At 42.5% G+C, this 27,634-nt stretch overlaps 2 protein-coding genes across 12 annotated transcripts in view; one reads left to right on the top strand and one right to left on the bottom strand.

Annotated features, from left to right (window-relative positions):
- Positions 1 to 17,733, top strand: part of PHKA2 (phosphorylase kinase regulatory subunit alpha 2) — a 46,470-nt gene extending 28,737 nt beyond the window's left edge. For 4 of the 8 annotated variants that reach the window (XM_027689221.1, XM_027689224.1, XM_027689226.1 and 1 more), the window contains 12 exons: positions 140 to 273; positions 1,780 to 1,936; positions 3,321 to 3,400; positions 3,649 to 3,727; positions 3,843 to 3,972; positions 4,528 to 4,629; positions 5,269 to 5,387; positions 7,098 to 7,145; positions 9,075 to 9,242; positions 10,730 to 10,783; positions 12,167 to 12,367; positions 12,876 to 17,733. In XM_027689221.1, coding sequence (XP_027545022.1) covers positions 140 to 273; positions 1,780 to 1,936; positions 3,321 to 3,400; positions 3,649 to 3,727; positions 3,843 to 3,972; positions 4,528 to 4,629; positions 5,269 to 5,387; positions 7,098 to 7,145; positions 9,075 to 9,242; positions 10,730 to 10,783; positions 12,167 to 12,367; positions 12,876 to 13,049 — 1,446 coding nt within the window. In that variant the 3' untranslated portion in view covers positions 13,050 to 17,733. Of the gene's footprint in view, positions 1 to 139; positions 274 to 1,779; positions 1,937 to 3,320; positions 3,401 to 3,648; positions 3,728 to 3,842; positions 3,973 to 4,527; positions 4,630 to 5,268; positions 5,388 to 5,863; positions 6,357 to 7,097; positions 7,146 to 9,074; positions 9,243 to 10,729; positions 10,784 to 12,166; positions 12,368 to 12,875 lie in introns of those variants that run through there. The other 4 variants (XM_027689222.1, XR_003535158.1, XR_003535157.1 and 1 more) reach the window with 4 other exon arrangements.
- Positions 17,734 to 18,355: 622 nt separating this feature from the next.
- The window catches only part of PPEF1 (protein phosphatase with EF-hand domain 1), a 39,840-nt gene continuing 30,561 nt past the window's right edge, over positions 18,356 to 27,634 (bottom strand). For 3 of the 4 annotated variants that reach the window (XM_027689228.1, XM_027689230.1, XM_027689229.1), the window contains exons 9-17: positions 27,219 to 27,255; positions 26,636 to 26,785; positions 24,640 to 24,837; positions 23,166 to 23,351; positions 22,382 to 22,524; positions 21,654 to 21,760; positions 20,503 to 20,666; positions 19,777 to 19,861; positions 18,356 to 19,302 (exon numbers count right to left, since the gene is read on the bottom strand). In XM_027689228.1, coding sequence (XP_027545029.1) covers positions 19,109 to 19,302; positions 19,777 to 19,861; positions 20,503 to 20,666; positions 21,654 to 21,760; positions 22,382 to 22,524; positions 23,166 to 23,351; positions 24,640 to 24,837; positions 26,636 to 26,785; positions 27,219 to 27,255 — 1,264 coding nt within the window. In that variant the 3' untranslated portion in view covers positions 18,356 to 19,108. The remainder of the gene's footprint in view (positions 19,303 to 19,776; positions 19,862 to 20,502; positions 20,667 to 21,653; positions 21,761 to 22,381; positions 22,525 to 23,165; positions 23,352 to 24,639; positions 24,838 to 26,635; positions 26,786 to 27,218; positions 27,256 to 27,634) is intronic. The other variant, XM_027689231.1, reaches the window with a different exon arrangement.

The following is a 27,634-nucleotide window of genomic DNA, read 5'->3' as shown; positions in this document are numbered from 1 at the left end:
ATGTAATGTGTCTGTATTTTAAGGGCTTAGTTTTGTTTCAAGTCTGTTGTAATTTTTTAATGGGAAGTTACTGTTTGAATTTGATCCACTATGTTTTTCAAGATCACATGTTTGATTTTTCATCCTTCTTTGTTATCAGGACCGTGAAAATGTCTTGCGCTTACCTAAAGATGCTCATGGTGATTTGGATTGCAGGAAGCTTGTTGATCAGCTGAAGGAATGTCCAACACTCCATGATCAAGCAGACATCTTATATATCTTGCATATACTAAAGTGAGTTGTCTGAGTATGAACTTAAGCATTTTTAAATTTGGTCACAACTATGATTATTCTTGTGCAAAAGCTTTTCACTGTTCAGGGTTGTGTTTTGAGGGGAGAATTAAAATATTTTGTGCTTTAACAAGCATATTAACAATCAAGTTAGCTTGATTACATAAATTATCTGGATACAAAAAAATACTTGTGTACATTTTAGAGTTGATTAGCATATGGTTACAGACCTCAGGGCTCACAAATGAAATGCACAAGTTCTTTCCATGAATGAAAACCCACCCTGCTATATTTGTGGCATTCTGTTTAAAGTCCTCAAAGATTTGGTGTGATTTTCATACATAAGAAGAGAAGCAGAGGAAAACTTCATCATGTCATCTTCTAACTAAAAGCAAAATGCAATTTTAATGAGTGGTCTCTATTTTTCCTCTAATCCCTCTGCATGTTAAGTGCACCACTGGCTAAAACTTGGTACTTTTCAAAACATTCTTGGTCCAGTCTAGACCCATCTGCTGGGGTTAGTAAATACCTCCTATTTAAATAGGTTCGATGGGAACAAAATGCAAATACAAACCAATAGAATCATCTTCTGGGGTGCATTTACTGGGTATTTTTTCCTGTGCAGGAGAATACTGCTGGAACCTGACAGGCAGTTAGCTTTGGGTGCAAAGACAAGCATGTGTTAATCACAGATGGTCTTCCCTACTGCTAAAAAGATTGTATTTTTGTTTATTTTAGTTTGTCTCCTGTGAGGACCTCTTCTTTAATCTTCATGATTTCCCAAGCAAAATGTTTAGCAGCCTCTCTTAAAGAGTAAAGAAAATCCTGAAAAAATATCATTTTGTTGTTTAACTGCATCTAACACTGTTAATGCCATATTCTGGACTTGTTTCACCATGGGAGTCTTTATTGGACAGGCTGGTTGACTTCTGGTGGACTCTGTGTCTCAGCAGGAATTGAAAAGTCGTTCTGTGACACTTCAAAACATTACCAAAGAGAAGCCATAATGCAGTGAATTTCAAAAACAGGAGAGGAGCAGAAATCTTCTTTGCTTTTCAGTAATGGCATAAGCAGCATTGAAGTTTAGTTAATAGCTAAGGAAGAGACAGGGCAAAAAACTTCCCCTCAGGCATCTGAAAAATGGGTGTAGTCTTCAGCAGAATTTGTTGCTGAATTCTGCTCTGAAAAAGCACTACATGGAGTGTTCCTGCAGCAAACTGTATGTGTGAATGCTTAATTTAAAATCTGGTGAGAAATCCTTTCGATGGTTCCTTTTAAGTCACTGGCTCACAGCTCAGTGAGTGCTCAAATTAGTGGGAAAGTTCTGGTACCAAGAGGGTTTTGTCCACATGTAACAGATCTCTGGTGAACACCCAGATGTCCCATATAGTATCTCATCTTGTCACCAATGTGAGCAAGGTGATCAAAATCCGGCTGTGTTTGTGTGGTAAGGTTAAGCAGTGTAGCATCTTACCTGGTGACAATTACCTTCTGTGTCTTTTGTGGCAGAGGTGCTGACTGGGACACAGAGCTGGATGGACAGTATGGTGTCACTGTTCATTGCCTACTCAACGAGCTCTACAGAAAGGCAGGCCTCAATCAAGAATGGGGCTTAATCCGTTATATTTCCGGTATACTCAAAAAGAGAGTGGAAGTCCTGGCTGAGGTATGAAATATAAATAATCCTGGCTCAGTTTCCTTCCTGGAAACAGAGATAAAACTACCAGTTTGCCAGAGGGGCTTGTGCTTTCCCTTCTTCTGGTCTTACTTCACACCATAGATAGTGAAACACTTTTAAGTAAACGTTGGTTTCTTTTCTGATCTAATCTTATTAAGACATCTTTACCTTTCATCTGTACTGCGAACAGTGATAATTTTGGCATGGACTGAGAATGTCACACTATCACTGTAAATGGTTGTGAAGGCTTTATTTCATCTCTTATAATTGGAGAAGCCTAATTACATGTTTTGAAAGCTGCAATTGTCACTGGTAATTGTCCACTGCTTTTGTGATGGCATGAACACTTTTGGAGCAGCGCTAGGTTAAGGTGCAAGTGATGACACAAAAATGCGTTCTGCCAATTTCCATCCATTGGGTGAACAGTCTGCCATGCACGTGGATGTTTGGAGGCATTAAAATATCTGGGACTGTTAACTGGTAACAAGAAAAATCCATTGTAAGAGTACAGATTCGATTTTGAACATTACAAAAATGTTTCCTCTCAAGTACTCTAAACTATTTGTTTAATTTCCTAGTTATCCTAGGCACAGAATTTTTTCCCTTCTCAAGATACAGTGGATGAGCAGTACAGACACACTCACAGAAAGCCATGTATGTTAACTTGAGAAGATGCTGACAAAGAATTGGGGAGGAAGAGAGTAGAGATGATCGGTTTTCTTCCACATTAAGGGAGGGAAAATAGACTCTTCAAAGTCAGAGGAACGTTGCTATGTGAGCTTTTCAATTCAGGATGCTAAAACAAGTAAACTGAACACCCACTTTTAAAGGAGGTCAATACGAAAGAGTAAACACTGTGATATTGGTGGAAGTACCTCTTTCAGAGTGTATCAGGATAGCTAATTCAGGAATGCGATGCAGTATGTTGGGTGTTTGCTTGTTTTAAGAGATATGTTGGGTGTTTGCTTGTTTTAAGAGATATATTAATATGCAGGATTTTTAAAGCTAATATTGCCAAACTTTTCATTGATTTAAAATATTTTTGTCTTAAATAAAAACAAAAGTTTATCATATGATAAAGAATGAAAGCCTTTATTATCTGCCAGCCCCATTGAAGTACTTAATCATTATGTTGCTGATTTCACTGAAAGGGGGAAGCAGCTTTCAGACTGGTCATACCCTCATAGCCCTGTTGACCTCAGGAGATCCTTGGCGTCTAGTTAATAGCATTCTGCTGGATCTGCATGTATGGTAATTAATAGAAATGCACTTAAAAATTGCTAAAGAAATGCTTCGTTTTTGGGAATTAAAAGCTGTGTCACTTCCACACGATTCAGAGAAAGGTCTCTTGCTTTCTGTCCCCTTACGATAGGCATGCACAGACCTTCTGTCGCACCACAAGCAACTGACAGTGGGCCTGCCACCAGAACCTCGTGAGAAAATCATTACCACGTAAGTTGGAGCTCTGCCTCAGTTACAGAGCAACCTGCTCTTCATCTTCCTGCCAGTACCATTCTGCTGCTGTTATCTTCTTTTAAAACTTACTCCTCATCTTCAAAAGGATTTGCAGCCACTCAGGCAGAACTGTAGGCACCTTTGTGGTGCAGAGATGTTTCTGGGTGACGATTCCAGTGCTTGCTCAAGAGTTTTAATAGCTGGTTGTGCCGAGTCACTGCTTGCTGTGGTTTGTCTTCTTGCAGCCCACTGCCACCTGAGGAGCTCACAGATCTCATTTATGAAGCCAGTGGCCAAGACATCAGTATTGCAGTTCTGACACAGGTAAGCAGCGTGTGTCAAAGGCTTCCTTGGCTGTGCCCAGTGTGACGCCAGTGTTTACTCTGAGACTGGGAAAGCCACAAAGGCCCACTTTGAATGGCTGCCCTTTTTCTTGCAGGAAATAATTATGTACTTGGCAATGTACGTCCGGTCCCAGCCTAGTCTTTTTGTGGAGATGCTCAGGCTCCGCATTGGTCTGATAATCCAGGTGATGGCCACTGAGCTGGCCCGGAGTCTGAAATGCTCAGGTAAGAGGCACTTTTATCATAAGGGTACTGATGGCATCATTTTTGCTTCACTCTTAGTCGTTGATCTTTTCGTTAATATATGTTAAATCCTTTTATTAACCTCTCCGTTCATATGTGCAGTTACAAACTTTGAAAATCACTTTTTTTTTTACTTCATGGAAGATTCCTCTCCCCCATCATCCAGTAATTCAAACTGAAGTGGATATTCTTTATGGAATAACTCTGACTCTGTAATTTAGATCTACAGGTCATCCACTGTTGGGAAATGGCTGTAATGCTTTTCCAAGTGATCTTGTTTTCTCATCATGAGCTTCAAAGAAGTTTTACACAAGCTACAACATAATATTCATTAATGCAAATAGTGTTATTTCTATGCAGTGTTTGTTGTTTAGTCCTGAAATGTATTTTCTTTGAAATGTGACTCTGCGTATTAATATTTTTAAAGGAAGTGCGAACCAAAAGGTTAGATGTGATTGGACTTCATTTATCAGCAGTTTTCTGAGTTGGCTTGTTGCTTTCCCACAGTAATGCTTGTCTTTTGTTTTGTTTTACTAGGTGAAGAAGCTTCAGAGAGTTTGATGAATCTAAGCCCCTTTGATATGAAAAGTCTCCTACATCATATTCTCAGTGGGAAAGAGTTTGGAGTGGAAAGAAGCTGTAAGTTGTCCACTTGGCTACTTGTATATGTTAAGTGAGAACTATAAATATAAAGTTAGATTGTCTTATAAGTGGGGATCTATTCTCTCAACTTGTAAAATGGAGGTATAGGTAATGTATTAATCATTGGTGACCAGTATATGTGTATGCCTGCTGTGGAATAAACAAAACAAATATGATGGAAGCTATCCTGCACTGAAATAAGATTGTATCAAGTTTTCAATAATATGAAGGCAAACTTTTAAACTGAAGAAATTTTATGTGACCAGAACAAAATCCATTAAAAGGGCATATCTAACCTGCCTTCAGTAAGCACGTCTGTGATGCCCACATATTCCTGACTGGTGCATCAGCTGTCTCCTGGGTTCATATGTAGGCCCTCACAGACTCATTGCAACTCCTGACGTCTTTTACAGCTACAATTGCTCAGTGTCTTGGAAAATCAGTCTCCGATATCCAAGTATGGATATAGGCCCCTTACTTGATGCAATCAGGTTTGAACTCTTGACATGACTTGAAAGTATGCTGTCAACCAAGAGCACTGCCCACTTCTGAAAGGATATGTGTTTAACAGCTAGATACAATTTCATCTGTTTTTCTACCCCTACAATGTTAAAAATGTCCATTTGCTTCTTTTAGTGCGACCTGTAGATTCCTCTTCATCTAGCCCTGCGATTTCTATTCGTGAAATGGGGCATTCTGGAGCAACCAAAACAGAAAGAAGTGGTATTACTAAATTGAAGAGTGAGATGAAGCAGGTGAGGGTTTTCTGTCAATGCTCATCAGAAAGTGCAGCTGTTCTGGAACTGTGTTATGTTAGGTTCTATTCTTGCTACATGACAGAAGTTTCCAAAGCTTTGATTTTAAAGCTGATCACTAACTAGAAGGCAGTTAGGGAATGTTTCCTCCAAAAATGTGCTGCCTTTTTTGTTCTTGTTTCACATGCTGAAAATAGAACAACTTGAACAAACTCTAATGCATTCACGGCATCCACTGTAAAAACAGCTTTTATCAATTTTAGTTGAGGAAAGGTCAGATACACAAAGTGAAGCTTTCATGCAGTGTTCATTCTTGTACTTGGCCCAAGTTGCAAAAATGGACCACACGCCTTTTGGAAAAGATACATGTGGAAAAGGAATCTTGGTTTGTTTCCTTCCAGTTATGTTTCTTCAGAATAGAGGATGACTATTGCTATTACTGGTGGCAATAAAGATCAGTTAGTGATTCTTCACAGGACCTGATCAGGCAGGACAGCAGAGGCCCCTGTGAGACACATGGTGTCTGTCTCACGAGACCTGGTTGCTGTGTTTGAGCTGAGCTGCTCCCTGAGCATCATCGTGGCCGAGCTGATACAGCTGTGGCTGTGAAGGTGCTGCTGACTGCTCTGCACCAGCCCTGAATGACTGTGGAGGGCTCACAGTCCTGCAGTGGGTGTCTGTCTTAGGGCCTGTCCAGGGAGGAGAAGGGACAAGGCACTAGGTGGCAGCATTATTTTGATTTAAATACAGTGGTGGACCTGAGCTGAAATACTTAGGCCTTAGTTGACGTTACAAGTGTCGTTCCTGCGTTGCTTTTGCATTAGATGGAAACTTGGTATTTGCACAGAGGAGGAGTTGCCTGGTTTTATTTTTGTTCCCTCGACTTTGCCTTTCATGCTCCATCCTGCTACATCTCACTGCATTCTCTGAATAATTTACTAGATACTAATGTAATGTAGGGGGGTTGGGTGGGGTGGTGCAGGATCAACTTTGTTGTTACAGGGAACGTTTCAAGTACTTGTACTGACATCTCTGTACATGTTGAGCAACTGCAGCTGTCTCATTTGCTGCTGTTCTTTCTTGCGTCAGAACATCAAGCCTTTGCCTGGATCTGAACCATTAACACTGAACGTGGAGGCATGGCTTGGGGTGGGCAGTTAGAGAAAAGTGCTGTAAGTCTGAGGTGCTGCATCCACATTTCAGCAAAAATTCTGCCTTGCAGCCGTTTGTTTAGCACTGCCCACCCAGCTGGCAGCCTGCAGCAAGATGACCTTCTTGTGCAAAGAGAAGCTGCTGGCATTGCAACAAATGGAGAATGGAAGCGGGGAGCTTGGTTTTCACCCCAGCCCTGAGTCACATGGAAGCTTTTGCATGCACCTCAAACTGTGGTGGCTTGTGTTGGCCATGGTCCCATCCACTGGGACCTCAGTGGATGGCATGGGCAGCCAAATGGATGACTTGTGGCTGCCAAACAGGCTCTTGGCAAGGCAGGATCTGCCTCATGGTGACCCTGGGAATCAGCAGCAGCTGCCCTGAGATCAGCTGAAGTGCAACACTGAAAGAGGACAGGGGTTGTTGCAGTTTTCCCCAGAATACCTGAGCTTATTCCATATTTCTTGTCTTTGCATCGATGGGTTACATAACCCTGTTTGTGTTCTGTTCTGTCATGGCTGTCTGTCTGATGTGTTGGTGTCTGGTTTTGTTTTGTAGTTCTTTCATGAGGGGCACTCCATGTCTAGCAGCATGTTCACTTCCACGGTAAAACACTGTCTGTTGCTCTGCTCCTGCTCTTCTCCTGTGTGTGTGTGTGTCTGCGTGTGCAAAGTCTTGGTTTTAGAGACGTCCTGTGACTTCTGCTTAAAACCTTGTTTTCAAACCCTACCTCTTTGTCTTGTTCATCTTCACTGGGAACCAATTCTTGTTAGTAATCTTTTCATAGAAGCTGAGTCTCGCATTTGGATCCACTTAGTTCCTCTGAAGCTTAAGCAGTTGTAGCAGATAAAGTACTATAGCAGATTTAGCTGCTTGATAGTGGATTATGTTACAGGTGTCTTCAGCATTTAGAAGTAATGTAGCGTTGATAAATGCTGGCAGTGTCTGGACAGTGAGGAACCCAGAATAGCTTCAAGTTGCTGAGACAGGTTTTATGGGCATGGCTATCTCATCAAGCAGTCATCTTCTTTCAAGGCAGAGAACTGTAGCTCTCACTCTTAAGAAGGAAGATAATTGCTTAACTATATTACCAACAGAGACCTCAATAATTTAAAGTTAGTCTGAAGCTCCAAATGTGTCATGGAGAGACAGGAAGTTTGCAGCTATGCATGTCCTTTGAACTGGCTGTTGTGATTTGTGATTCTCTGCATCTTCAGACTTATTGTCAATGGCACACCTCCCAAATTGTCGTAAGTACACAGCTGCAGAGCACCACTAGCCCTGTGGCCTGGCCTGACAATTGTCAGGTTGCTGTTGCCTCTCTCTTCCTACATACCAGCGCAGAAAGGCAGGCTTCAACTATGTGTTTGATTGAAGTGCACATATTTAGCTGTTCAGGGAGATCTTTGCTTCTCTGAACCACCTAAGTAGTCAGATTAATTATTGTATACAGATGGATTTCTCTACTTTGGCGCTGATGCTCCCGCTGAGCTCCTGCATCCCCCAAGCTCTGCTCAGTGGGATGGAGGAAGTTCTGTCTATCATGGTCAGTGTGCAGTGGAAAGCAGAAACAAGCATTGAAACATCAGGAGAAGACCACCTGTGCCTCATTAACACCAGCAGCAGTGGAAATGGACTGTTCTCATTTGCTGTGGATTTTTTTGCAGAGCTTGGCTATGCAAAATTCGTGAGCCTGCACCTTCCAACCATGCAGTTTTCAGTCCTCCTTCCCTAGTACCTTGCTCAGGTGGTTTCTTATCCAGAGATGATGGGATTTCAGATGGGGCTATCAGTGAAGTCCTTTCTGGGCTGAAAGTAACAGGTGTGCAAAAAGGAATGAGAAAACAGAAGAGCTCAGTCTGGGAGTGCAAGGAATGGGGAGATGCATGTGAGGAAATCAGAACAACAATTTGGTGGTAGTGCCACAACTTTGAACATGATTTGCTGTCTAATTTAGTGTCCAAGTCTAGTAGGGTAAAAAAATAGAGCGATAAAGGTAATAAAGGAGAACAAGACTGATACTTACAGAGAGGCAAGCATGATGATTTCATGGCCACATGAAGTCAATTTTTAATCTACTTATTTTGATGGAGCTTTTGCATGGCGGACCTGTCTTGCTGGACTCATAGACTCTTCGGTTCTTTTACAACACCGAGCCAAATGTCCAAGTGAATCAGATCTACCTGCAGATCCCCCCATCTTGAACATCAGTGACACGGCCCTGGAAGCCAGCTTGGGCTTGTTAAAGTAGTCAGATCTTGTGTTAAACCAAGCACTGAAGTTTACTGTGTTATGCCATGTTGAACTACTTGCCCGTTTTGTTGAGAAATTATTGAAGTACTTGAGAAGTGAAGCTTGTTTTGAAGGAGAGAGATACAGATCAATCCTGCTCCATCATCCTGTCTGACACTATGGCCTGTATTTTTCCCCTGGTTCTGAGGTAGCATTATAACAAAAATGTATTGACCAGGCAAGGTCAGTACACCCAGTTAGGGTGGTAGAAGGCAATTAACCGAGGCTTTAATGTCCTTACAGAGGAGCAGCACTCCATCATCTCCCACCAGTACTTCTCCTACTGGCTCCAGTGGAGACATGAGCTGGGGTGACCGAAAGGGGCAGTGGCTGCGCAGAAGGAGGCTTGATGGTGCTATTAACAGAGTTCCTGTTGGCTTTTATGAGAAAGTGTGGAAAATCCTTCAGAAGGTAAGTTGGCTGCTATGAAGGGCAGGAAGCAAGAAAGCTGCACAGTAACTTGGGGAAGTGGTAGTCCAGAGGTAGCATCTTGCCAGGAGTTGGTCTTCAGCTGGAAGACTGGTGGAAATGAGAGTCATTAGTGGAAGTGTGTCTCTTGAACATAAAAGGGCTCCATTAACACAAGTTCACATGTTTCTTTGAAAGTTTGTTTTTTTCTGAAACCATCAACGCTGAATTTTGGCTGAACTTGCACCCCACAGCCTAATGCACGTTGTCAGTGCAGCTGAGGGGCACTGCAGTGCAATGCAGTTCTCTGCTCCAGTTGAGAAAGGCTGTGAGGAATTAAGTAGGAAACTGCACTGACTCTTCCAGAATGTCTTGAGGTCTCTTGCTGGCTCTTCTGAGCTGTATGGCATTCTTAACATTTTTTTGTTTGTTTTCAAGTGAAAAGTAAGTCCCTGCCAGCACCTCAGAGATCAGGGGTTTGGAAAGGTGTTGAAGCAACTCTCCAGGAAGGAGAGGGAAATTATGAATTTTTACCTAATTCATAGTGATTATAAACCTGGGTTTTTTCTTTGCTGAATGTGAACCAGTGTTCAGGACCTTCCAGCACTGAGTTGTTCATGCCTGCTTAGTTGGGAAAAGACTGCGTCACTAGTTTAGGCTGGTTTTGGTTGTCCTTCTAAAATCAGTTACACTGAAACTCCTAGTGTTGATGTCAGCCAAGATGAGTCATACGTGACCTCTTGACTATTTACGAATGGGATCTTTCAGTAGAGTGAGCATTACTTCTGACCTAACTTAATAGCTAGGAGCATTTGTATGTTTTTCTGGCTATTAAAATGAATTGTGCTTATTTAATTTGTTTTCAGTATTTCATTCTTCAGATCTCTTTGGACTATTCATAAAATCTGTCTCCTCTTCTTGGTGTGTGTTTCTGTATCTCAAGTACTCAGATATGTCACTCCTTAGCCTGCCTTCTCACCACTTAGGTTTTGTCACTCTTTCCTTTTGTCACTTAGTACTTCTAACACCACCTCTGCCCCACTGGTTGACACCTTTGAGGTGTGATGCCCTGGATCTGAAACACGTAACTAAGAGCTGTTTTAGGGAAAATGAGAAAGGTGGTCTGTTGTCCATAATGCTTCCATGTTATCTTATTTCTACTTCTTTTTGAGCAGAATGTTCTCATTGATTTGTTCCTCTCCTCTGTGTGCCTCTTGCTGTAGTGGCTCTCTAAGTACTGGAACACAGCACTCTCTTGTGTGTCATGTCAGGCTATTTCTTATGTTTGCCAGGTTACATAATAACTTCTTTAGCATAGATGAAATATAATATTTTGGAACAGGGGTTTTTTTGTCTCATTTGGGGGTTTTTGCTTTGTTTTTTTTTCTATCTGAAAGTTGTTACATATTGGCTTAAAAAAAGAGAACTCTCAGAAGATTTACTTGCAAGAACTGTAATTTCTGTTCATTGTTGAAATGTTGTTGTTTCAGTGCCATGGTCTGTCCATTGATGGGTATGTCCTTCCTTCTTCAACCACCAGAGAGGTACAGTAAAATGCCAAGAATTTGCAATGATTTTCTCCCCATGTGTTGAATGCTGGGTGTGACAGTGTAACGTGCGACGGGGCTGCTGTTGCAGATCCTTGGTTTCAAGGTTAGAACACCTGGACTTTCCCCAGCACCTCTGCTGGCTTCCCCAGGTCTGTGCAGATTTGTTCCTCTCAGGCAGGCCTGGGAGAGTGTTTATGGCAGGTTTTCCCCTTTGCTGAGCCTGCCTTCTGGATACCTTTACTCTCCCCATGTGCCCACAGAGCAGAGCTTGAGAGAGGGTGGCTGATGGCAGTCCTTGGTGGGGGGAGGTGAGGAGACAGTGCAGACCTGTTGGAGTAAAGCAGACCTGTTCCTTGCCACTTACTTTTTTTTAATATGCTGCAACACCAACCAGTGTATTTTGGCTTCACAGTCTCAAAAGTAAATACCAGTTAAGAATGATTGTTTCTAACCAAAGCTTTGACTCTTTAATTCCATAACCTTTCCTTACATTTTTTTCCTTAGTTCAATTGCCTTTAGGTGCTCTGGCAAGTTTCGAATTCACATCTATAAAACAAACTCTTGTGAACAGTAATCCATCAGAACAAGAGAGGTGCTTGTGTGCTTGAGACTGTTTTCCTGTCTGGTTCCTTTGGATTTGTTTCTGGCTTCCTTCTCTTCTGAGGGATGATGGCAACAGCTGAAGAGAGGAGCTGGAATTTTCTGCCAAATTTAAATGTTGCTTTTTGTTTTTTTTTTCAGAAAGGAAAGCTTTATTTATCCCTATTGTGTAGGTAAATAGGCTTATATTTTTAGCCTGTCAGACCTAGACAGTATCTAATTTTGCTGTTTAAAGGAATCGAAAGAAATAAGCACAAACCTCCTAAGGCAACATAACATCCACAGAGATATGCCAGTGCAAATTAAGATGCTCTACAAACAGTATAGTGATACCTCTGCATGGCAAAGCTTTAGGGGCTTATTTAAAAATCACCCCTCTAAGCAGGTGGTTATTTTTAAAACTTAACAGTAAGTTTGGCTTTGCAACTAACCTGTGATGCCAGAAAGATACTTACAAGGCAGAGTGTGTGAGATCACAGCCTGAGGAGCAAAGAGTTAATTTGCCAGCTAAGCATCAGCAGCCCTGTAAGTGAGATGTGTATGTGATGGGTTGCAGGGCTGGAGCAGCTTCTGGAAGTTGTGTAACTGTTTGCAGAATCAAGGTCTAGCAACACAAAAACTTTCTGTAAGTGCTAAAGTGGCACAAACATTTTGTTCGCTTCAGTCAGTCTGCCCCCATGTGCAGAGAGGAGCATATGTTTCAGAGCTTGCAGGATGTGGGGAACTAGTCTTTTGGATTTGTCAGTTTTTCTCTCCATTTCCACTCAAACTCGCCAGATGACCCCGTGCGAAATCAAGTTTGCTGTGCACGTGGAGTCAGTGCTGAACCACGTCCCCCAGCCCGAGTACAGGCAGCTCCTGGTGGAAGCTATTCTGGTCCTCACGTTCCTCTCTGACATCGAGGTGAACAGCATCGGGGGCATCATCCACGTGGACCGAATCGTGCACATGGCCAATGACCTGTTTCTCCAGGAGCTGGTGAGATTAAAGGGCAGTGGTGGGAAGTCTCCTCCTTTGAAAATTATCCCCTGCTCCTTTTTAAATATGTGTGATGGCCTGGTTCCTTCCCCTACAAAGATAGACAGAATCACTTAAGTATCTTCTGGAAATATATTCGGAAAGCTAATTTAAGAATTGTGGAAGATTTAAATGGAATAAAATTGTAGTGGCTAACAAGCTCTGAAGTATATTGTTAGATTGAAGTGAGGGTTTGCTTTGTCAAGGCATTAGAATTACTAATATTTGAATAATCTCCCCTTTCCCCCCAAAAGGCAAAAATCTGTGAAGTTATATGTTCTTCATTTACTTACACTGATCCAACTAAGTCATGTGGGCCCTATAATAATCCTGATTAAGGTTTTCATGAGGGGAAGGAGAATTGCTTTCAGTATTCAGCACAAATGGAAAATCATAACGTGGTGGGTTTTTTCTAATAAATAAACATGCATGCCTAACTTGCCCCACTTCTTTGCTTGTGTCTTTTCAGAAATCATTTGGAGCTACTGGCAGTATCTTGGAGAAGGACATAGCCACAGGAATTTGCCACTTTTTTTATGATAGTGCTCCAAGCGGGGCCTATGGCACCATGACATACCTAACAAAAGCCATAATTATTTATTTACATGATTTCCTGCCTAGCACAGGCTGTGCCATGCAATAAGTGATGCCTCGTGCGGGAGGGAAGGCTCAGAAGCTCTTTCTCCCCATTTCCCTGTTGTGAACCTCACGGTTACTTGCTGCCTGTGTGTGTGCCGTGCACTACCTCAGCACTGGACACTAGTGGCCATGCTCTGTGCATGCCCTACCTACAGAGGACAGGGAGCTGGAATTTGGCCTGGTTTTAGGAGAGTGTGAAAGAAATGACAAATAATGAGGCTTATTCTGCCCAAAGTGCATAAATGTAATTCATAGTAAATTAGAAAGAATTATACAGTTCTGCCAAGGGGAAAACAGATTATTCTGTGGAGATCAAAAGGCATAATAAAACAAGGGAGCTGTATCTCGGGCACAGAGTCTCCCAAATAAGGGAAGTGATGGAATTAATTAATTTTTCTCCTGCTGTGTGTAAATGTACATCATTGCAAATCACTAATGCACAGTGTGAAACATCCAGGGAAATGTAAATTAGAGGCATAGGAATAACTTGAAATAACCCAGTGACATTTCTCATACACGTTTATCCTGATTCTCTTCTCACTTGCACCTAGTCAATGCCAGGCTAACACCAGTAGAGACAAACATCTTGCAATATCCACTAATTTGAGAGGATAGCCTCTGTCAGGAAGCTGCATCTGTCTTTAATCTGAACAAAACAGCTTCCTTCCCTGCCTCCCTGAGGCTTTGGAGGCAAGATCTGAAGGTTCCAGCTTCTCCAAGGTGACAGACACTTTTATGCCTGTAATCCTTTCCTCTGAATGGAGCAAGATAAACCGCTTCCACTCAAGCACCCTTTCCAAGTCTCCCAATTGTTTCCCTTGCAAACAGCCTCAGAGTTAAGAATGGCATAATTGTGGCCCTTCCAGCACAATGTGAGTTTATGGAAGGCTTTGATGTTTCTCTTTTTTTTTTTCCTTTCCCATTTTTTTTTTAATTTTTCTTTTTAGTTTGAAGCTGTACTGGTCACATATAGTAAGAGTTTGGGCTGCCTGGAAGTCTCCCTTCAGACAGTTCCCAGGTTAGTGCTGGCACCTTGAATCTGTCCATTGGAAACTCTGAGCTGCTGCAGGGAGAACAGGTGTGTCCTGCAGGGAGAACAGGTGTGTCCTGCAGGGCAATGGTCCCATGGCCACTGAAACTGAAAACAGCGGTAGGCGGCCTCTGGAGAGGAAAACCCTGCTGTACCCCAGGCAGCATTTTCCTTGTGCTGACACTGTTGGCTTTGTCAATAGCCACGTGCCAGCATCTGGCTGACAGTTTAGGAATATGGCAGTAGCTTTAGCCTGTCCGTGGCCACAAGGCTCCCCCAGCAGTGTGAAGGTGTACCAGCACTGCCACCACGTGAGCAGGAAGGGTCAGAGCAATTCTGTCTTGCCTGGTTGAGGGGAAAAGAGCAGATAGGCCTGTAAAAAGGCCTGTAAAATTTTCTGAGCTAATAAGCCTGATTAAGTATATTTCTGTGAGCCTCCATGCTTTCAAAACATAACTATGCCGTTTGTATAGGATTTGAAAACTTTTTTTTTTGGTAACAGTGGTAGGTGGTGCTTTTGAGAGTGAGGTTTTTGTTTCCAGTTTTATACAGGTATCTGAAAAACCTTGACAAAATGACAACACTCTGTCTCACTTGCCAGTTGCCAGCACTTACGGTCCCCAGGAGGCTGAGCTCCTGAGGGCCGTGCCACCCTGCCTGCTGTCCCTCTACACAGTCGATGCTGCTGTAGCAATGTCTGGGCACTGCCTCAAGACAGTGAAGGCATGGGAGACCTTAGGAAGTGATTTAATGTTTTTGCAGAGACCAGAGGAGTTTGGCAGTCCAGAGGCCCAGGAGCCCTTGGATTGGGTGCTCCAGAGACACCTTGTGTTAACCACCATGAGAACTATGGGCCTGTGGAGTGGCCAGCATAAAGTAACAGTTCAGGTGCAATTAGCATTTGGATGTGGAAGTCATTTTATTGGCATGGTGCCTGTTTTGTAGGGGTTTGCCTTCATTATGGTTTGGTTTGGATTTTTTTCCTTTTCATATGTATTGTGAGAACTTACTTGGCTTGTTTCCCAGTAAATGAAAGTAAAATCCTTTGTCTAGTTTAAGCAGATGTGACAGCGCAGAGCGTGAGCACACAAGAGCTGGTGTGATGGTTTCTTGTTCTACCCAATATCATATGAAAATTTACTAGTAGCTGTTATTTTTGCCTTTTTTTTTTTGAATCCTAGATTGTGAGAGATGCAAGATGATTTTCATTCAGACTCTTAATTTTTTTTTTTTTTTAACCTACAGTGTGATCTTGTTTTCAGAAACAAGAAGGGTGATGTAGTTGGTTTTACATTAAGCTGCCTTGAAGTCTAAAACAATGAAACGTATGGCCTAACATACCTGGACACCTCTTAACACTTCTTTTTTTAATGGCAGTGTCATTGGTGTCTTTAGTATGAACTTCACAGTATGAACCAGGTTATGGTATATTTATGATGATCATAATGAGTTACCACATGAAATGCAGGCACTTGGAAAGTATTTATGTGGTAATCTGAAGAGTTTAGGTAGCTGATGGTGAAAGCTGGGACTCTGAAACACACAGCTAGGGGAAGGGAAACTTGTTTTGTTTCCAGGTCAGGCACAGCTTCAGCTTGCAGCTCGTTCCACTTGGAGAGCTGCATTGTAGTGCAAACCTAATTAAGCAAATAAGGTTTTACACAGACCCCCTGCTTTGCTGAGGATTCCTGGTGTGTGTTAGGCTGCTGCAAAGCAGAGCTGGCAGTGGCAAGTGTGTGCTCACAGATAAAACACATGACGACTTTGCAATTTGTGTAGGGCTGAGCTAATTGGCAGAGGCTCAACTTGGCCGTGCGGCTTCCCTGGGGAGCCAACAAAGGATGACACTGCCAGCTTCCAGTACCTGGAAACACATTTATAGAAAGAAGGCAAAGGTGAACAGACACATCCTGTGCCTCAGAAACAAGGTCATTAGTGAATTAAAATAGACCACCTGAGAGCTGCTTGTCCCAGCCTGACAGGCACTGCTGCCCTAAGCATTTTGCAGCTGTGGGGTCAGAAGCACCTACGCAGTGCTGGAGGCAGCCAGATGTGCCTGGAGAGAGGAATGGGGCTGGGTGGGGCCATTGGCCAGAACGATGATGGGTGTCCAGCTCAGAGCTCATACCACATGCTGCCTGCAAACCAGCTCCTCCAGGCCAGTGCCCTCCCTACTCCCTGATCATGGCTGTTTCCTTCTCCCTGCTGCCGACTGAAGGACACGGGTTTGTCTAACTAGACAGATCAAAAGCACCTTTGATCTCCCTCAGCTGCTGGTCCCACAGGTAAATGTGAAAACTTAGTGGGTGGAGTACAAAGTTTGCCTGGCTTCTCTCCTGCTAATTGTAGTTTCCTTCCTTAGGGAAAGAGCCCTGCTTGTTCCTGGAAGGTACAGGTGAGCTGCACAGTCCCTAGCTGCCCTATAAAGGCGTGGCCACTTTCTGTGGTGAGCGGTGAAACACCTGGGCTGTCCCCTGCGTGCACAGGGCACTGCAGGACTGTGTCACCCCTCCAGCAGCAGCCAGAGGCTTGAGTGAAGCCAGAGCCTGGGTCAGTCCAGGTGCAACTTTGGGCACTTTCTGGTGTTGTCCACAGTTAGGAGCAGAGTTGCCCATTAAGCAGGAGAGAGATGCCACCAGTGGTGGCATCTGTAGCTGTAGGGTGAGAGTTTGGGCACTCATCTGCCGATTGATTCAGTCCCTGCTCAAAGGACCAGTCACATCTGCAATATTAAGTAGCCACTGCATAGAATTGTGACTAAAAGGGATTGGGGGTGGGGTTATAGAAGAGCTTCAGCTCAAATGGTTTTGATTTAAGTACAAGCAGCAGGGCTTTTTCCCACTCCCAGTGTCAGTCTCGAGTGGAATTTATTCCTGGCGTTAGATGTTTCACAGTTACTCCCCTGCCACCCCCCTTCTTCTGTCAGGGGTAAGGGGGCTCTTGTGTGCTGCCAGCAGCTGACAGGACAGGGGCTTTCTTTTTTGGCTCAGTGAGTCAGCTCCTCTCATACTTCAGTGCTACATCCCCAAAAGCCTCTTACTGCCTGCCGAGTGCAGCACTGCACTGCGACTGTACCTTGGCATCCCGTCTCATGAAGTGATCCCTCAAGGCGAGTCCCCTTCAACTTTTATGTCATCTTCAGGAATGTGTCATTAGAGGGGACATCTAAACTGACGCTGTCAGTCGTGTTTCAGAGCTCCCATGCCTCATTGCACACCCTGGCTTTGTCCTCCTTACTGGGATGGGTGGCAAAGGAGGACTCCAGAGCTGCACCATCCCATTCTACCTTGTCACTTCGCTCCTACAGCATGGAAGCCAACAGTGGGAAGCAAGAGCCCACAACACACTGTGGTGTTTGTCCATCTTAAGTGGAGCCTTTTTGTCACTCCACTGGAATAAGGTGGGACTGATCATCACAGTGCACAGATCAGCATAACTGCATGCTAAAAACAGACATTAAGTATTACCAATGCCATTAACATTTTACTGTAAATTTTGTTGGCACTATTAAAGATTTTTCTTTCCCCCTCCCCCAAGGCAATAGAAATAAGTGTGTGAATGTTTATTCATTCATCTGTCAAGTTACAAAATACTTATGGAAAAGTATTCTGGATTTAATTGTAAAAAATAAGATCTAAGAGAGAGAGCAGTGCCTTAAGCTCTGGCTGCTGTTACATTCTGTGATGATAAACTGTGAAGGATGCTTTTTCTTGTACTTTCAACACTGTTATTAAATAAAACCAAGCTGATTTACTTAGCCCATCTTTAGCTAATACAATTTAAAAGGGGACTAGACTGAAACCTTTTCCCTCCCAAAAAGCACATTATGTGCATTGTATTTACTAAGGTTGAATGAGGTGATACTTTTACCAAAAAGCTCCTGACCTGGTGTTGCTTTTGGAGTGTTATATGCAAAAGAATTAAGTCCAGATCTCCCGACTTTCCCCCCGGGAGTTGACAGGGTGGTACTGGCAGGAATGGGAATATTGGTTTGCAGTTGGGGGAAGGAGATGGGCAGGTGGGGGCATTGGACTTTTCCATCTTCCTGTATTCGAAAAACTCTAATTCAGAATTTCTCAGTTCCCTTTTCTTGGTGAAGAATTTATGTTTATCTATATGCAAGAATATATAGGTTCATAATACCAAAATATGTTTACTTTTTGTTTATACTTATTTCTTTGTTTTTAAGAAACCTGGTTCATCTTCAGGAAAAGTGTGTTCTAAGCTGATAGGGGCAGGGTACCCAAATACAGGCAAAAAGACACCCCACTTAACTACTAAGACGTTACTCAGAAAGCTAAAGCTTTATTTTGTGATCTTTTGTATGTTACATAAACATGCTATGGATTTAGTCTTCATTAAGGTGATGAGTTATGACTGTTTCTTAGCTCCAAATTCCAACAAATGTGGCAAAAAGTTACCAGTCGTAAGAGGAAACTTAGCACAAGTGTAAACACCTTTCAACCAAGATCCTGTAAGTTGTGTCTGTAAACTTTGGATAGACAGTGACCTGGAATGATTTAGTTCCACTCCATCACGCAAAGAGCAAATTTAAATGCAGAACCACCTATTTTAACAAGATGGTTCTTCCTTGGTTTCCTTTCCTGCACCGGACACTCCATAGTCAGCGTCTCTTGTGCCTGTTTCATAACCAAGGAGGGTCTGATATGTTCCTTGTGGTCACCAGTGCTCTCAGCTGTTGCCAAGGACCACTGAGAGAAATAAACCCAAGTCTCTTCCTACACTATCGAAGGTGTGACCTTGGCAGTGTTCAGAGATTAGATTAATGGGGGACATGGGGGAGGGTAAATTGTAGGGTACTGGCAGTGTGTGGCAGTGACACAGCAATGCTGTAAGAAGTGCGTTTTCATCTCTTCTGTCTCATTAATTGCAGCTACATATCATCCAAGAGGGACTACATAAAGGCTTACACGGTGACCTCAGTGCATATCGTATCATGTTGTATCGAGCAGCCCTTTTATGACTAAGAACAGGAAGGTGAGCTTCCAAGACAGCTCACAAGTTCTGCCTTTTCACGAGTTTGCCTTTTCCTCGAATCTGTGAACAAAGTGAAAGGCCTCTAAAAATTCATTGAAGTCAATGTGGCCATCTTTGTTGTGGTCTATACTCAGGACTAATTTGTCAAGGGAGTCATCCTGTACATCAATGCCCAGGTGAGAGGTGAAGAGTCTCCATGTCTGGCTGAACTCCTCAAGAGAAATCAGACCTAAAGGAGACAGACAGCAGGTTGCTTCTTCCGGTATGAAAATGTTTCCCGTTCCTGCAAATACACATACATGCACACTCCCTCCCTGCAAGAAAGTTACCTGCCTACCCTGGCTTTGGTGTGTTTTGTGCTTTCGTGACTGAAGTACATTTTTACTTTAGATAATGGTCAAATGATTTTGCCAGAGGAATTGAGAAAGCAGTAAATACTGAGAGTGAGAGTGGAAGGGAGAAAGAGCCCCCAGAAGAGTGAAGCCAGTACTGGAGATGGGGTATGTGAGAATTTTTTGTCAAGTTAGGCACTGTCCCTTATATGGTTGCAGCCTGACTGCTTAAATTAGTCTTCACTAAACTGGAAAAATGACATCACCTCTGCTTCCTCTATATTTAGAAGCCTTAAGGAGGAAACACAGTGGGGAAAAAATAACTAGTATAGGCTTCCTAGAGCCGGTACAGTGAAGTTACCTAGACTTACCCGAGTGATCTTTGTTAATGATGTTAAAGATGATCTCCAAATCCTTTCTGTATCTGCACAATGTTTCCACCAAAGCTGGCTGAGCCTGGTTTTGAAATTGCATACAGGAAGACATTCAGACCTTGGTTTGAGTTAGTTTAACCAACAGAATATGTACAGTCCAATTCCATTTTCCTAATTTAACTTGTGAAATGTTAAAAAAAATCCTTATGCTTAAGTTCCCTGGAATAACACTTTGAGTCTTGCCCTGAGGAATAATCAGATAAACCCCGTCACTTTCAGATTGGCAGAGCAAGGGGGAAAGGAGCCCTTCACACCTCCTACCTTCAGAAATTATTTGTGGAAATACGGATAATCTAGGGAAGATGGTATAGGGAATTGGCTCTGGAGCATGTTTAAAAAGCTCATTTCAAAGAGGGTGGAGTGCTCTGGCCAAGATTTGTCATATCTCCTCAGCTACATTATCTAAACACCCTTGAAAGTCAACGGAAAGTAAGAAGCAGTTCTAGCATGTGATTCATCCAACCTATTTTAAGCATCTACCTTAGCAGGGAATGATGATTCGTACCTGACCAGTGTTCATTTTCTTCCACTGACTATAAGAGGAAGTTTGACAACTAGTTCAGATGTAGATGTCTACCTGATTGGCCAAACCACTGTCTTGTGCTTCAAGTTGCACCAAAAGCTGTTCCTCCAAGATTTGCAAGGAGGTGTTTTTGTCCTTACCTCTTTTATAGGTGGATCCATTTTCAAATCATAAAAACATGACATGAAGTCAACTTGTCCATCTGGGTTCATCTGTGCTAACCGAGGCCGCAGCATCCTCCAGGGCAGTTCCAGCTGTAGGACAGACTCCATTGCTGCAGCCCAGTCAGGGACAGAAATGCAGCCTGCCAGAAGGGGTCAGTTCATGGTTACAAGCAGAACATGGCACAGCACACGTCAGTCACCAGCATACCTTCACAACCGCTCTTAAGAACGGTTGCGAAGCACAAATATTTTCTCTTAACCCCAGGATAAAAGCCCTCATAACAATGAGCAGTGGGGTTGGACTAGACATTTCCACAAGTGCCTCCCAACGTCAACAACTTTGCGATGCTATTAGGATGTTCAGCATATTTTAACACCTTTTGAGAAAACCAGATTATGCCATAAAGAGTACTTCAGATTTCAGCTGAGCTGCAGTTAGCACGTCATGTGGCTGAAAAACTCAGCAAGACAGAATGTCAAACAACTGTTCAGTGGCCAAAGAAACAGTACCATCATGTTACTGAGTGCCCTTGTATGCATGAGGGGCATGGTCAAGTGAGGAGCCATCACAAGGAAAAGCTGTATTTGTGGTAGAAATCAACTTCTTACTCCTACATAAAAGCTTCATCTATTAACTTACCACTGCATTTTCTGCAGCTGGTAGGTGAATGTGTGTCTGCTAGAGGTACAGGCAGTCAACTTTCCTTATGTACCTCCCAGACTCGGAAGGACACCAGTTCCCCCTCGTCTGAGACCCTAGTTCCCTGTCTGACATCTGAAGGCACCACCTAAGAGGAGGTGGTGACCTTTGAGCTTCTGGAACTGAATTTGCCTGCCCATACTCTCTGCCCAACAGCAAACAGCATTTCTTTATTTGCCCATGTGTTTCAGTTTTCTTCTTCCTACTTAAAATCTTCATCCTCTCAAGTTGTTTTCCAGGGCTAAGCACTTGCCAACACCTATTGTCCTCTGTGGTCAGGAAGAACAAGGTCAACCAGCCTCTGCTGCCCTCCAGCCTTACACTGGCAGGCAGGCAGGACCCCTCTCCATGGGGTTTGTCCCTTCTGCCCCACACACACATGAAGTGTTTTCCCCATAGCGGCAACTGGACATAGAGGGAGTGGTACCTGTGCCATTGAGGTCATATTGTGCAAAAGCACAAATGAGTTCAGACCTATGAGCATAAATCAGCTCTTGTAAGGACTTTAAGGCAGATGATTCAATTGTACCCACCCTAGGAGGAAAAAAATCAGAGCAGATTATTAAAGAATTTAAATCCTCTGGCATTTTATACTTTTTAACAATCACTATCAAATTCTTTTATCCTTTAACATGTAGTATGTTTAAGTAGGATGACCCAAAACATACTAGAGAATACTAGAGGGAAGGGGGGAAAGCCCCAAACCAAACAAAACCAAAAGTGTTCCATAAGAATAATCTGAGTTTATGAGATAACTGAGTTTATACAGGTAATTCTAAGGTGCTTTCCTTTGGTAATCTGACCACAGTGCTAGGCATGGCAAAGCTATGATGAACTTTTTGGACTCAATTCATAACAGGATTTGTCCAGATTAACACTGCGGCCTTCAAGCAAACCTGACAGACAGGTGGAGACCCTTTACAACTCCCTGACAGTTGTCTGTTCTAACCTCTTACCTTATCTAATTACCATTGGGAGTTTGTCAGGAAACCAAGTTAGAGCATTTAGAACATGTTTGGTCAACTGTATTAATTTTTAAATGGTAAAATAGAAAACAAGGGAAAATTGCCTATTCAATTATTCAATCAAGCTCTAGATTTGTGGCAGGTGCTCACAAGTGAGTACACTCTCACTGCATGCAACACAGAGCTTTACCTCTCCAGAATACTCAGCCTGCGTGTGTACTTGCTGGATTGAAACTGTACAAACCGAGGAATTAGTGCAGGGTCCAGTTTGACGTATGCTCCCCGGTTACTCCCCTCTTCGTAATAGTTAGAGGCAGAAAAGATAGTGATAACCTGATTATAGGAAACAAAGAAACTGAATTGGCTAGAACAGCTCTTCTTGACACTGAGTTCTGAAACGGACCTTAGAAAAAAAGGCAGGTTACAAAATTAAGTGGCTACATGTAAAACCATGTCATTCACCAAATTGCTCTTGCCTTTTGAGTCAGAGCTCTGGGCCTGTATTTTTGACCTGTCATAGGAAGACTTGAGTTCAGAGGCCAGTGAGATATAACGTGCTGTTTAACAGAAATCTCTTTCTAAGACAGATCTGGTTTTCAGGATTCTTGCTGGCTTCCCAATACATCACATCAGAAAGCAGGGCCAGAAGAGAAATCATTAAGTTAAAAGGCTTCTAGAGCCTTAGAGCATCTCTTGCACTGTATTTACACACAGTTCCTCTCAGGGATTTTGTTGATGTCCATTTCTTTTCATGTGAGTAATAAACTGGTCCCCACTCCCTGAAGCTGTAAAGATTTTTGGTCATCACAACTTGGTAATTTGTTATAACATCTATCTAGCACAAAGTTCCCCCAAACCCAATTTAAAGAAGTCACTCTCTTTTTTTATTTTTTAAATAATTTTGCAGACAAATCTACTGTGGATGTGCCTGTGAAATTCATAGGAGAATTATGCTTTACATGGAAGCATCTTACCTTCCCACCATGACTGATGTCATAACCTTCCCGCTTAAATTCATGAGACCTGATGAGAATCTTCAGCTTATACCTTTGAAAGATCTTGGCAGTGACATCAGCACCAAAGTAACAACCTGCTCCTCGACTCTTGTTTGGTTTACAACCATTCTGGCTTCTTGGGTCACTCCAGAGAATGTCAAGCATCTACAAATAGCAAACTCAAGCAAGTGAAGACCGATAGTAGGTGAAGACTGACAGGCTCTGATGGTCTTAAGTACTGGCCATAGCGAAAGCCCCACAGTACAGGGAGAAAACACCTGAGCTAACATATAGGTCTTCTGTTTTCTTCCTTCCTCTCAGAGGGCATTTTTTTGGGCTGAAACTTTTGTTCTACTTTTCTTAAATACATGATCTAGATTTTGGGTGAACTTTTTTTCAGATGTAATACCATTTCAGCAAAGTACCTCCTTTCACAGCTGAGTTTTTCAGACCTGGATAGGTGCATCAGGAACAGTACCTGGACTATTTTGAAGAGAGGAAAAGCTGCCATCTTTGCATGCAGGTGGTTTTACCTAACCTAAGCTTGGGAGTGCCTGCTCTAAACCTGATAAGAGTTGCCTTTGGCTTTATTGTCTTCAGTTAGCTCATGTTTCGAAACAAGATTTTACATATTAGCATTTTAGCAGGATTCAGACATGATGATGAATTATTTAATTGTAGTCAGTAGCAAATATTAGTCAAAATGTGTTTGTTTAAATCTTGCTGGACAAGGTTTGCACTAACACATTCCAGTTCATGTTTGTGAGCATGGTGGCTCAGTGGATGATTGATTAGCTGGGGGAGTGTCAGCTTTGGGGGTGTGTGTGAGTGTTGCTTGTGCCCATTATGTTAGTTTGTAGGTCAGATAGGTATCACATTTTCAGATACAGATTTGCTGGGCAAATTAAGCTTTCCAAATTGCCACAATTTATTAAATTACAATACAAAAAAGCTCCACACTGGTTCCAGTATTCAAGAGGAAATGAACAGCCAGAGGACAAAAACTTCCCACTTCTGAGTAATTAGCCTGTAGGTCTCAGGAGTTGGTGTTTTTTTGGGCTGTATCAGCATTCAGCGGCCAAAACCACAGCCAAAAAACAGCGCTCACTCTCACCAACAACTGCAAAGTTTGACCTGCTTAAACCGATAACCACGTATGTATCAACAGATTCAACCACATGAGGGCATGCAAACACATTTCATACTTAGCAGTTTCCTCCTCCTAGCGGCTAAGAAAGGAAAACAATGGGCAAATTGTACTTGTAAGGTATAAAATCCCAAGCCTTTATTACTGGGTCTACAAAAAAATCTAAAAACCTAATAGCTGTCTAGTATATGACTGGTTTCTTACTAAGAGACAGTTCCCTATAACTCAAACATACTGCCTGAACAGAACACCTGCTGGTTTTGTGTGGGAGGGTTTTGGTATCAGTCTGTGTTTGGTTTCACCTACTTGTTTCCATTCCTCCTGGGTGGGGCCTGCAGGCAAATTTGAGCCTGAAGGCTCAGTGGAGCCCAATGAAGAGTCAAGCTGCATCTTCCCAGGATGATGCTGACTGGCAGTGTGTTTACTGAGGCCAGTTGTGGAAATTCCCTCCTTCTGGTCGTGTCTGCCTCCCACTGACTTGGGTGGCCGTAGCAAAGATTTCAACTTTAAAAAAAAAACACAACAAACTGAAAGGGTTATCAGCACATAAAGTTGATGCAGAGATTTTAGCTGAAAGGCACATCAGTTCATGTTTCTTCTACTCAGGAAAACTGAATGGGAGTTCAACTCAGTGTTGAACTCATATAATGTCCTGAACTCACAGGTTTGAAGGAAGCTGAAGGTGTTGGCACTTGCAGAAATTTTGCTTTATACCTATCAGCAACCAGCCTCTTCAGAGCTGCTCTCATATAATTATCCAGACACACAGACTTGTTGCAACCACAATCAATCTTAACATCTCACTGTACAGCAAGTATGACCTAGGCTTAGGGATGACACTTAAGTGCCTAGCTTTCCTGAAAACAAAATACAGAATAAAACCAAAAAAAACCAAAAAATAACCACAACCAAAACACACATACTCCACAGCCCCCCAAATTTTACTCTTTAACAAAGAAAAGGACTGATTCAAAACAAAATGCAACCACTGGGTTATTCCCCAGTGCACTGGCCAGTATTTGAGACCTGTCAGATGCCAGCTGTACCAATTAAAATACATCACTTTGCCTTGAGTGATACTGCCCTGGGTTGTGGCCCACATATGTCTCATTAGCAATGCTCTCCTGTGGCAGCAACTTTGACCTGTTAATTCTGCATTTCACAGATACTGCATCAGAAACATGCAGAGCCCAGCATCTGTACACCTACATCTGTAGTTAGGTACCCAGTTTTAGTGTACAGTGGTAGAGCCACAGAGCCCAGATTCCGATGATCAGAAGTACTCACTGCCCTTTTTCACACCTTCGAAAGACAGAGACACACCTGATGGTCCTGTAAAGCATTTATTTCTGCATTAGAAAACATGAGTGTGAGAGAAATAGCTCTGGATTCCACAGACATTAATGACAGGGTACACTATGTTGCTTAAATATAGGTCTCCTGTGCTATCTGAGATGCTTCACTGTGTCTGTGAATCGGCATGAGGGGGGCAGATACAAACCCGACCTAAAGGAGACTGGTGGAGGAAACCTACAAAGACGACTTTCTTCAGAGGCAGGCAAAAGCCATAGAGAACATGCCTAGCCTATGGGGTGCTTCCATGAACAGCACTGGAGACATGTGCCTAAGAAATTATAAGAACTGAACCTCCACCAGATCTCCTGGACCTCCACTGATTATAAGGAGCCTCAGCACCCCGATCACAAGCAGACATCTTGATTTAGTTGTCCAAATTGAGATCAAATCCCACACCATTTTCCACTGATTTGAAAGAGCTGTGTTTGCTCACCATTTCAGAAAAAAACTTGAACATTTCTGGCCTTTAAATCCCTGAAAAGCAGTAGTTTCTGTTTTCTCAAGGCCAGGTCTTAAGTTTGGTCCTTCTGGAAAGGCTCTCCCACATGTACAACACTCAGCTGCTGCCAAGGGAACACCTCACAGGTGGAGAACCTCCCCCACACAGCAGATGGCAGAAGCACAGCCCCAGGACAAAAGCCAGCACTAGAAATATGTGGCTAGATTGGTTTCCAAAGTGTTTTTGAATCAAGTACTTTTTATACTTTCTGGCTAATGCGTCATCACTGCAAGAAGGGGGTATCTAAAGTGTTTTTAGCTATTTTAAAGTCAAAAGACCTGTGCTATTTTACAGCAGCCAAACAAATGGCTCACAACACCTACTGAAACTTTCCTTCCTAAATGTTGATTTTGAAGAAAAATAGGACTTTTTTCCTTACAGCAACCATTTAATTTCCTAATGCAAAAATCAGCATTTGTACCCCCATGTGGATATATGATCTCTTACCTTATTTCTTTCAAGTGCCTTCAGGATATCCAAATCTGTGGTGTCTGAAATCCCTCCGTGTAGGATGAGAACTTTGTTATCAATTATAGTGGCAAGGGGTAGCCAGCTGAAGACATCTTGCAGAAGATACAAAATCTGTGTGCTGTGCTCCTGTAAAATATTCTCTTACATTAGATCCTATTTCTGGCAGATTCTGTTGCTTCCATATTCAAGATTTTGTTGAAGCATCTGCTACAGTCTATATGAACAGTTTTGTCCAGGTAACAACCTGAATTGCAACACAGACAAACATGTTCTGACATTCACTTTAGGGTCATTTGATTGTGTAATTTAGCTTTTCTTTTTGTGTTCTTGAGTGGCCTTATGGATGTTATTTATTTCATCCCATAGATCTCTGAGAATAAGAGGCTAGCACTTAAAATTGTTTTATCCACTGATATGCCAAAATAATTTCAACTACATCACTAAAGTAATTCTGTGTAATACCTACATAAACTGCTTGGAAGTCTCCTTGTTTTCACAGATCTCATTTTACATCTGCAAGACTACAAAGAAAATATAGGGGAAGGAGGAGGAATCTTACCTTGTACTTATTCGAAACTTCTTTTGTGAAGCCATATCTGAAAATAGGACAGCATCATGAACTGTTTTTTCAGTATGCCCCTTCTGCATGGTTTCCTGTGCTATAGTGTTTGCCAGGAGTTTTCTAGCCCCATTTTTCTGCTGCCTTTCCATCTCACCTCAGTTTAAATGTGCTTTCTTCCACTCCGTCTCAAGAATTTAGTTAAATTGATTTTTTGTACATACAGAGATCAGGAACAGAATTCATCCTAATAATCATTAAGTTGCCATTTTGCCAACTTTACCTTTTAAATACCAGATAGAAATTTCAAAGGAGCCTAACTGATGATAAGCAAAAATTCCCACAAAGCCTCCACAGTTTTTGTCCTAAATATCATATCATATCATATCATATCATATCATATCATATCATATCAT

Source organism: Neopelma chrysocephalum, unplaced genomic scaffold (assembly GCF_003984885.1).
Source record: "Neopelma chrysocephalum unplaced genomic scaffold, ASM398488v2 Primary Assembly neopelma1_76, whole genome shotgun sequence".
Taxonomy (NCBI): domain Eukaryota; kingdom Metazoa; phylum Chordata; class Aves; order Passeriformes; family Pipridae; genus Neopelma; species Neopelma chrysocephalum.
This window is presented reverse-complemented; position numbering and strand designations above follow the sequence as displayed.